At 48.7% G+C, this 10,911-nt stretch overlaps 1 protein-coding gene across 1 annotated transcript; it reads right to left on the bottom strand.

Moving 5' to 3' along the window:
* Positions 1-245: 245 nt before the first annotated feature.
* LOC123787063 (nuclear RNA export factor 2-like) lies at positions 246-9,909 on the bottom strand. Its single transcript, XM_045789504.2, has 20 exons — positions 9,860-9,909; positions 9,474-9,627; positions 9,088-9,171; positions 8,869-8,973; positions 8,672-8,752; positions 8,482-8,551; positions 8,246-8,334; positions 8,018-8,125; positions 7,731-7,840; positions 6,030-6,066; positions 5,569-5,637; positions 5,427-5,482; positions 5,180-5,287; positions 5,001-5,059; positions 4,776-4,891; positions 4,641-4,683; positions 3,995-4,067; positions 3,257-3,439; positions 548-608; positions 246-415 (listed from the first exon to the last, which is right to left on the bottom strand). The coding sequence occupies exons 1-20, from the start codon at positions 9,892-9,894 to the stop codon at positions 371-373; spliced, it is 1,686 nt and encodes a 561-aa protein (XP_045645460.2). The 5' UTR covers positions 9,895-9,909; the 3' UTR covers positions 246-370.
* Positions 9,910-10,911: the final 1,002 nt, after the last annotated feature.

Below are 10,911 nucleotides of genomic sequence, written 5' to 3'. Positions count from 1 at the left end.
TATCATCAGAATTTATTGACATACTACCTATGGAGCCAAACCTGTGTACCTGCCGGGAACTGCCAGGGTGAATAATGTCAGGGAGAGAACAGGGCCTTTCCGTCCTGGACTCACTGGCTCATGGTTGGGAGAAGGGCGGTCCAGGACACACAACATACAACATGCAACACAACTCTTTATTATGAACATAAACGGCAATCATGAGTGGGGAGAATACATGGAACAACTGATCCTTCAGGTGGTTATGTTACCTGGCCTGCAAGGTAATTTTGATTTCTCTTGGTCAGTCAGGCCTCCAACCCCAGTCATGGGCATGGCCTCAGGCTGGAGAAAAGAGAAACAATGATGACGTGGACATCCAAGGCTTCTTTTAGGCGATTTGCTTGAAGGCCTCCTCTGGGATCTTGCCCTCGTTCTGGAGGGAAGGAGTTGGGACATCAGAAGAGCCAGATTCGGAGTTTCATTCGTTCATCATTTCATTCATTCCCTCCACCTGAAGGCCCAGAAACGCCCATCTGTAGCCTGCTTAATGATTCCTAGACCTCACCTTGAGCATCATGAAGACCTGACCAGCTCTGGTGTAGTTCCACTCGTTGTCCTGAAGGCACCTGGCGTGGGAGAACAGGTGATCTCGGTTAGTACCATAGTACAGACATGTTGACCATGTGATGCTAAATCTGTGCCACTTTTTTGCTGGGATGCATGTACCTGTATGAACGCTACGTGCAATGATGAAGAAAGACCTAGTGAAAATGTCTATCGCTGCCATTCATCCCCACTAGAATTCAAAAAAGAAAAATAGACCTTTCCAAAACAACAAGGGAACTTAATATATATTGATAAAGAAAGACATTCAAGAAAACAAATGGAGGGGCGCCTGGGTGGCACAGCGGTTATGCGTCTGCCTTTGGCTCAGGGCGTGATCCCGGCGTTCTGGGATCGAGCCCCACATCAGGCTCTTCCGCTATGAGCCTGCTTCTTCCTCTCCCACTCCCCCTGCTTGTGTTCCCTCTCTCGCTGGCTGTCTCTATCTCTGCCGAATAAATAAATAAAATCTAAAAAAAACAAATGGGAAATTTTAAAGTACAAGTTTCCAATCATTTTTATTGAGGTATAATGCACATACCATTTTATTATTTTTATGCACATACCATTCTAAAGTGTACAATTCAGTGTTTTCTTAGTATAGTCACAAGATTGCACAACCTTCACCATTACCTAATTCCCAAATAATTTTATCACCTAAAAAAACCTCCTTCAACATTAGAGATGACTCTCTATTCCTCCCCTTTCCCCAGACCCTGGAAACTACTAATCTGCTTTTGGTCCCTGTGGATTTGCCTATGCTGGGCATGTCATATAAATGGAATCAAACAAATGTGTGACCTTTTGAGGCTGGCTTCTTTCACTTAGCATGCTTTCAAGGTTCATCCGTGGCATGGCTTATATCAGAACTGTATTCTTTTTTATGACTGAATAATATTCTACCATGTGCATGTACCAGATTTGTTTATCCATTCATCAGCTAAAGCACATTTGGGTTGTTTCCACTTTGGGGCTATTATGAGTAATGCTGCTATGAACATTCCCGCAGAGGTTTTAGAGTGAACATGTTTTCATTAGATACTTGGGCGTGGAATTACTGGGTCATAGGGTAACTCCATAGTCAACATTTTGGGGAACTGCCAAAATGTTTTCCCCCAACCACTGCTCCATTTTTATTCTCATCAATAATACATAAGCTCTCTAATTGCTCCACATCTGCACCAACACTTGTTATCATTCATTTTATTGATGAAAGCCATCCCAGTGGGTGTGAAGTGGTAACTCATGGTGGTTTTAACCTGCACTCCCTTAATGACTAATGGTGCTGAGAAGTTTCTCATGTGCTCCTTGGCCCCTTGTATATCTTTTGGGAGAAATGTCTATTCAGAGCCCCTTTCCACTTTTTTGAATTGGGTTGTTTGTCCTTTTGCTGTTGAGCTGCAAGGGTTCTTCATATATTCTTGTCAGATATGTGATTTGCAAATATTTTCTCCCATTCCTTTGGCAGGAGTTTTACTCTTTTTGATAGTGTCCATTGGTGTACAACAGCTTTTTAATTTTGATGAAGCCCAATTTATCTATCTTTTCTTTGGTTGCTCGTGCTTTTGGTGTCATATATAAGAAACACTTGCCTAACTAATGAAGACTTACACCTATGTTGGCTTCTATGGTTTTTATAGTTTTAGCTCTTAACCTTTAGATCTTTGATCCATTTAGAGTCTATGTGTGTACAGGATGTGAATCTGGGGTCAAAATTCATTGTTTTACATGTGGATATCCAGTTGTCCCAGTACCATTTGCTGAAACAAGACCATTTTTTTTCCAACAGATTTTTTTTTCAGCACTCTCATTGACAATCAATTGACCGTAAATGTGAGGGTTTATTTGTGGACTCTCAGTTCTACTCTCTTGATTCATGCACTGTCTGTATGCCTGCACCACATAGTCCTGATTACTGTACCTTTGTAGCAAGTTTTGAAATTAGGAAGCGTGAGTCCTCTAACTTTGTTCTTTTCTTTCGAGACTGTTTTGGTGCACTTACGTATGAAGTTTAGGATAACCTTGTCAATTTTTGCAGAGCAGGATTTTGACAGGGATTGTGTTGAATCTGTAGATTGCTCTACTGCCATCTTAACAATATTAAGCCATTTAGCAATATTCCACCCCATGGAAATGGGGTGTCTTTCCATTTATTTAATTTTTTTCAACAATGTGTTATGGATTTCAGAGTATAAGATTTGTGCTTCTTTTGTTACATTTGTTTCCAAATATTTTACTACTTTGATGCTATTGTAAATGGGCTTGTTTTCTTAATTTCATTTTTGGACTGCTCATTGCAAGTACATAGAAATGCAAACGAGTTTTGTACATTGGTCTTTTATCCTGTAACCCTGCTGAGTTTATTAGTTCTAGTAGCTTTTTGGTGGCATCTTTCAGATTTTCTATATATAAGACAATGTCATTGAGCATTATACTATTTTTTTTAATCCTTCACATATATAATAGTATGATACCTTTTCCATGGGCTTTCTTTCTTTCTTTCTTTCTTTCTTTCTTTCTTTCTTTCTTTCTTTCTTTCTTTCTTTCTTGGAAGCGAACTATCCAAAATGTTACTTTTCCAAATTCCCTGCGAGTTTCTTTGATTCACACTCCTACTCCACCCAAGCGCTGTCCCAACTCACCCTTCTTCCCATGCATACCCAGCACTCACTTCTGAGACCACTCGAGTTTCATCCCAGACTGAGTGGAAAAAGCATGCACCATTTCCTGCTGCTCCTGGGAGAGGGTGGGCATGGTACTGGAGGTCAGTGTAGGCTCTTGGTTGGAGAATGCACTCCGAGTCTCATTGGGGGTGGCATCTCTCACAAACAGCTCATCATTCACGATGCATAGACTGAAGGGAAAATGGGCCCTCAGACAAGTGGATGAATGTACAACTCCACATCCCCAACAATGATCCTGCTCCCACTGCCATTCGGGAACCAGATTCCTTCCATACCCCTACTGTGCCTGCCCCCCCCCATACCCAGATTCCTGGGCTGGTGCCTCCACCCCTCCCACAGAGCCCACCTTTGCAGGGACTGTCTACCAACCTCACTAGATGTGTACTTAACCTGCAACCCAGGGATGATTTTACACCCACATTCATCCCTTACAATAGCCCAAGGGAATGGATGGTCTAATACCCATTTTCCAAGGAAGACAATGAATCACAGAGAGGTCATGTGACTTAACCAAGATCACACACACCCAGAGAGTGCTGGGGTCAAGAAGAGAACCCAGTGCTAACTCCAGAGCCCATGCTCTTAACCACCAGACCAGACTGCTCCTTGGAGCTACCTGTTGGCTTTCCACAATACTGAGAAAACCAAGATGTCTTCACCACCATGCTCCCACACCCCTGAGCCCAGCCTGGGATGAGCATTCCCACCTACAATGTAGCACTCACCTGGAATTGCTGGCAGGGGTAGCGATGAAGGTCCGGGTGAAGGCACGAACAGAACCCTGAGACTTTCCCTCCACTTCAACAACAAACAACAATACCCCCTTAGGGTCACACATGCTTCACATGCCCACACAGTGTTCCCCAGTCAGGGTCTGACTTGATACTCATGCTGGAGGGGACAGTTGTTCACTGGGAGTCGGGGTGTCTGGTATGGGGATGGCAACAGTAGAAACAGTCTGCTCCCAGTGACAGGGCCTCTACTATGTGACAGGAGCTGTGACAACCACTTCACAAGTTCATTCGATGCATTTTTCACAGCTGCCCGAGAGGTGGGTATTATTAGCCCCATTTTGCAAACGAGGGAACTTAGAGGTTAAGTAACCACCCCAAGTGGTTCTCAGAATAAGATCTGGGATGACAGCCATGAAATTCCACAGACAGTGTCCCTATTGCCCAAGCTGTTTGGGGCAGACAGGCATAGACCCGGTCCAGACCAGGATGGTTTGGGGACAGCATGGAGGCAGGAGAACAAAGAGGGAATAGGAAGAGAAGGAAAGGGATCAGGGAAGCTGGGACAGTTCTGAGAGGGAGCCCAGCCAGTGGGGAGGGAGCAGTAGGGCATCTGGGGAGGGGCTCTATGCACACTCACCTTCCTTGAACACCCCGTTGACAGAGAAGCAGAGCATCTTCTCCTGAAAGGGAAGGGCCCGGGTGCTAAGTCACTTAAACTTCCTACCCACCTGTGGCTTTCTGGGGCTGCCCTTGGGAGGAAGCAGGTGCTCACCGTCTGGAACCACATGTCCACCAAGAAGGAGCTGAAGTCATGCTGAGTTTTGGGCAGCACACAGAGGGAGCGCACGATGTCACATTTTGTATGCTTCAGCGGCTGAACACGCAGGGCTATGGGGAGAGGAGAAGCAAGCGAAGGTCGGGGGTTGCCACACCCTGGGCCCTATAATACCCCTGCACACCCCCTTTCCCTGCCCAGTCTTCTCCATCACACACGCACAGGGGTCCTTGGGCTTCTTCATATTCCTGCTTTCCTTGAAGTACTCGCACAAGCTGCTTCTGGCAGAGAAAGAGGAACAGAAGGTGTTGGTCTGGCCAGTGTCGGTGTTTCCAGGAGCTGCCCTGTGTCCACTGGGGAGCCACAGGGCCCAGGAACAGAGTCTGAGCTTTGCTACTCACGCGGCTGGCTCCCCGGGGTTGAAGGGAATGGCCAGGGAGAAGCAGGCCTCATCGTGGTAGGCACCGAGGAGACCCTGACGGTCTCCAGAATCGTAGATCATATAGTACCTGTGGGACAGTAATGAGGACAGTCTGTCTCTGTGGTCTGGACCCCAAATGCGATTTCAAGATCCAGTCAGCAGTCCTGAGCTTGGGTGGCCTCACCCATCCTAGCCATCCCCTTCCCCAGATTCCCAGGAGTACTTACTGCTGCAGGAATTGCAGGACTAGACTCTTCAGTGCATCAGATCCTTTGTAGCTTTCCTGGAATCAAAAGACATTTGAGACTATGTGGCTGATAAAGCCTCCTTTGTAATACCCCAAATGCTGTTTGATCAATTTTCCCTCACCTTGCAGGGCTTTATCAAGCAGGGTGTGTCAGTATCCATGATAACTGGCGGTGATAACTCCTGGCCATCCTGGAGAAGGGAAGAAGTCAGCAGTGGAGACCAGGGAGGTGGCCCTGGATGATCAGGGGTAAAGATGAGCCCAAAAGAGGGTGAGGGTCAGAGGTTAAGTATGAAAGGGCACTGGAAATCACATGGACAAGATTTCAGTGGGTGTCTTCATCATGAGTTCCTGAAAGTATTTATACTATTATATGCAGCGTGTGTGTGTGTGTGTGTGTGTGTGTGTGTGTGTGTTGACATTTTTCCAGAGAGCATATTCGTGTCTTTTTCAGGAGTCCTGGTCCCCTAAAATGGATAAGGTCTGACACAAACATGTAATCTAGGCAAGACCCAAAGGGCTTGAGGGCAGGTGTGGAGGTGATCAGTGTTAGTAAGAGACAATGATGAATGTAGGTACTTACCAGGCGTAACAACTTAGGAAAACAATCCCTGATGGCACTGTCCAAAACCCAAAATAGAAAGAAGTGACTTATAGGACAGGGTTGCAAAGCCTCTCTCCTTCCCTTTCCCTCCCTTCCCTCCCTCTCCTTTCCACTGGGTAGCTCCCACCTGAACTGCCCTGACTCCCTTCTTCAGTGCTACGAGAAGCACTATTTAGAGCCCAGTCTCCAGGACTGCCTTCCCCTTCCTGCCTCCCTTCCTTCCTCCAAGTCCCCACTGAAGACTCCAGAGAGAAGAGGGAATGGAGTGGGAGCCCAGGGCTCTGCTACCTCACTAGGGGTCCAGCATGGTGCAGGACCATGATAACCCCTCAGGGATGGCCCAAGATGCTGGGGCAGGGAGGTGAGTGAGGCAAGGCCCAGGAGGCAGGGAGGGAGAGGGAGGGGGGATGAAGACAGAAGAAGGAGTGAAGGTAGGAGGGGAGAAGCGGGGGAGACATAGGGGAACCAGAGACAAAGGAGGAAGAGAAGGCAAAGCAAAAGGAAGGGAAAGAAGCTCTACCATGGTGGTGGGGATGAGGAGGAAGAGAGAAGAAGGGGGGAAATGGCTCCCCGGCTGCAGTCCTTTCCTTCATCTGCTCTGGCTGGCCCTGGCACCCAAGGTAGGAATGGAAAACATGCAGGTGTTGGGCTGGGGGCCCATTGCATGCTGGTTGAACCTTTGTCAACTGTGTGAGCTCAGTCTGAGCCGGGCGTGGGAAACGAGGCAGCCACGGGGGCAGGAGACCTACCCCAGAGGGAGTACCAGGTCAGGCCCCAGGTCAGCAGGGGGCTGAGAGTCTGTGGCCCCCTCTTATGATCACCGCCTTCCCTCCTGATGGCCCCAGTGCACCTGTGCCTGTCTCAGTCAGTTCCTAGCCTGAGGAATCATACCTGTGCTGGGCTACCCAGGGCTCCTCTGAAGGACCAATCGGGATGATGTGATGTGTGGAGGGAAGGGAGGGAAATGTGCCTCTGAGAGGCCTGTCCTTCTGTCCTCTCAAGCACCTCTGCCCTCTGCCTTCCATTCCTGCCTCAGGAAGCCCTCTGCTCACTGGCAGTCACGCACTTCTGGCCTCTTGATTCAGGGAACCCTGGTTTCTCCCAAGGAGGGCCCCACTCCTGGCAGCGGGTCAGAGTAATGGATGTCATCATGATGGCAGCCATTCATGGCTTTGGCCCTCAGCATGGGGCAGGAAAGCCACCATGACAGCCTGAGATTAGAAGAGAAACCCTTTTGGAGCAAAGGAAGGGGGTTCCCTCTCAGAACAAGGGAGGGAAGCCCCATCTTAGCAGGGAGTAGGAAAGCCTGTCTCAGCATGAGGCCCTGGGCTGGAGGACCCTTCTCAGTCCAGGGCACCAGCATCTGGCTCAAGGCTGCTCAGCCCTGGTCCTGGGGAGGAGGAGGAGCCCTGCTTCCTGGAGCACACTCTTGGAGGGCATGCTAAAGAACACTGACTGCAGAGAGGTGGAACACAGACCCCAGACCAAGAGAACAGGTGAGCAGTTCAGAGAAAGGAAACTCCTTGCAGGTGAGGGACACGGAGAGAGGAGAAGGTGGGGCCTTATGGCCATTCCAGAGGACCCGGCTTGCAGCCTTCCTGCATACATGCATTCTCAGGGACAGTTCAGGCTCCCAGGGCCCAAAGGTCCCCAGGAAGGGTGACAGGGATTCACACTGACCTTATGTAGGTGGGCTGGTCTGGAAAGGTGTCACACAAGGGGTTCCCTTCTAGCCAAAGCTCTTCAAGATCCAGCCCTTTCATCTTGTTTAACTCCCACACCAAGTGCAGCTAAGAAATATGAGGAAGAAACTGGCAAGGGGTCCCAGGGAAAGAGAGACACACAGGCCCCTGCACCCCTAGCCCCCACCTTTCCACACAGGTACCTTCTCCTGCCTCCTGTCATCACTCTGATGAGCACTACCACCCACTGTCAACCCCAACTTTGATCTGGCTCCCTCTTCTCACCTCATTTTTGGAGAGGTTCAGGATCTTGACTGTGGGGACCATCTCTATAATGTCAGACAGGCCATCCAGCCTGTACAGTTTGTTGTTGCTCAAGTTCAAGGACAACAGCTGTTGGTGAAGAAGAGTTAGAGTGACAGTTACTGTCTAGGACCTCAGAGACAAATCTGTCCTCCACCCCATGAGTTCCACCCCCTACCATTAATAACAGCACTGGGCCTAAGGCCTCACCTCGGGGTAATTCTCCTCAATGATCTGCAGAGTGGCAGCCATGCAGTTTCTTCGATTCAGGATTAAATCTATATCATGGCCCACCAAGTCTTCAGGAAGCCGAGAGGAAGCAATCAGAAGGCTGAGAGGGGTCCAGGGCCAGCACCAAAGCCTCCCCATGTCACCAACCGTCAGTCTCCCTCCCAGGCAGATCCCTATGCCCTCACCTGCCCTAGAATTACTGCTGTCAAGTGTACCTGGGTCAAAGCGGAGACTCTGGAGGTCAAGAGCTTGCTGGGAGACGTCATAGCGTTTGTTCATGGTCAGCTGCAGAGAGAGGTGGAGAGAGCCACCGAGAGGCGCTGGTGGGGATAGGGAAACCAGGGGCTGGAGGAAGAAGAGGTGGGTCTGGGTGTGGGCACACAGTGGGCTTTGAGCCTGCATTACCTTTAACTGCTCCATTTGTTCTGGTTCCAACTTATACCGCACAGAGTAGGGTACAGTAGAGGGATTGACAAAGATAGATATCTGCAGGAAGGAGAGGTGGGGTAAGCACCAGGAACTCTCATTCTAAAGAAGACAACCAGCCCCTGCCCTGTCCTCCTGCCCTGGGACTAGGTAGAGGTAATGCCCTCAACACATACCTTTCGGTTCTCCTCGTCACAAATCTTGTAGCTGACATCCTTCAATGCAGAGGCAGTGTCAACATCCCGGACAAAGAACCGAGCCTGGTTTTTCAGGTAGTGAAACTGCAGGCGGGGGAGGCAACAATAATTTTGGAGGATAGAGTCTTCCTGCTCAGTGGGCTCCCCCCGCCCCCACTTCCCTGTGCCCACTCATCTGGCTTCACCATCCTCTCTTACATCCACTGGAGTGAAGGGGACACTGCAAAGGCTCTGGATTGAACTCATTAGCCATGTCTTGTCATACTTTCTCCCACAGGGAATCTAAAGGTGAAAAGAAGGGATGGGAGTAAGGAGAGATAACATAGACTTAAAGCTGGAAAACAGACCCAACAGCATTCTTGTCTGACCCTCTACTGAGCTTTAGAGGGGTTCGAAAGAAGGGAGCACTGGCATTACTTCTTATTTTTGTGCCAAATATGGATTTCCTAGACCCTCCAATGGAAACAAATCTCCATTGGAAATCTCTCCTCCAAATAATTGACGTAAGGTTGTTTAATGTGGTCTTCCTTTTTCACAAGGTTCCAGGGTATTCTATCTAATGCAGGCCTTGCCAAGACACTCACGGTGATCTTGAACCAGCTCCCTGGGGTTCCATCTTGTGTGTTCTCCCCCATTTCTCTCCTCAGAGTTTTTCTATCTCTCCACACGGTAATATGCATATGGCCTTCATTTTGCCATTTCACTCTCCTCTTGTCGCGCCGCATGCTATAGGGAGCACTGTGAAGGGGAAGTGGAGAGGAGGAGGGTGGCCATAAATGCTAAGAAAGTCTTCTTCTATACATCCTCACCTCTCTGTCACCAGGACTACAATTAGGATTGCTTAACCATTATTCCACTTCCGGCATTCTTCAGTTTTCCAGTGAGAGAAGAAAAAGAAGACCAGGGAGCGTGAAAGACTCGCACCGTCCCAGGGGCTGCTACATGCAAAACAGTCTGCCCAGTCACTTACTGTCTTACTTGGGGTTCCTCCTGGACATCCCTCATCAACACATTTCCATCATCCTCCTGAAGGTGTGAAGGCTGAGGCTCATATCCACCACGTTGATAATGAGGGCTCCTCTTGCCAAAATTACCTCGGAAAGAACTCCAAACTTTCTTTCTTCCTTGAGGTGAGCTACCACCATCATTGTATTCTCAAAAGGGAAACAAAAATACAAGTTTGAAGGCACATCAGTGGTCCACTTACCGTGTACCACATCTTAGGCTAACACCATGGTAGGGCAAGCAAAGTGTCAACCTGCCCTAAGGGTCCAGTCCCCCAAACCCCGGAAAGGAAACTCCTCTGCTTGTCCAGATACGAGAGCCTTATTTGACAGATGGCACGATCAGGGGAGGAATCCTGGGGGAGGAGGAGGAGGAGGAGGAAATTGTATTGAACCTTTTAAAGAATGAAGCAGGATTTATAAAAAACAGAGATGTGTGCATCCATGGATTAGATGGGTTATATCTTCCACCAGGAAGATATCTGAATTGTGCCTTCTCTCAGGCCTGCCTAAAAGCCACAGGAGGGGCGCCTGGGTGGCTCAGTCCTTAAGCATCTGCCTTCGGCTCGGGTCAGGATCCCAGGGTCCTGGGATGGAGTCCTGCATCGGACTCCCTGCTCGGCGGGAAGCCTGCTTCTCCCTCTCCCACTCCCCTTGCTTGTGTTCCCTCTCTCGCTGCCTCTCTCTGTCAAATAAATAAATAAAAAGTAAATAAATAAAATCTTTAAAAAATAAAATAAAAACCACACCAATACCAGGGAAGCAATCTCTCTCATGCTTCCCCAATACAATCAGCCCCCCAAACTGATCCCACTATCAGCAAGCTGTACTTCCTTTGCTGGTGCAGTTCAAGTTTAACATCAGGTGGGACTGATGCAACAGCCTCCTAAGCTGTCCCCCTCCCTCCCGCCTCGCTGTCAACAATACTCAGTTTGAAATATCCAGAGTGAGCTTTCTTTTTGCCCAGCCTGAAATGCCTTTCAGCAGAGGGGACAACTCTTCCTAACCTCAGCTCCTC

This window comes from Ursus americanus, chromosome X, assembly GCF_024610735.1.
Source record: "Ursus americanus isolate L20-20 chromosome X, mUrsAme1.1.p, whole genome shotgun sequence".
In the NCBI taxonomy this organism is placed as follows: Eukaryota; Metazoa; Chordata; class Mammalia; order Carnivora; family Ursidae; genus Ursus; species Ursus americanus.
Note: the sequence above shows the minus strand (reverse complement) of the source record. Positions and strands in the feature narration are given on the sequence as shown.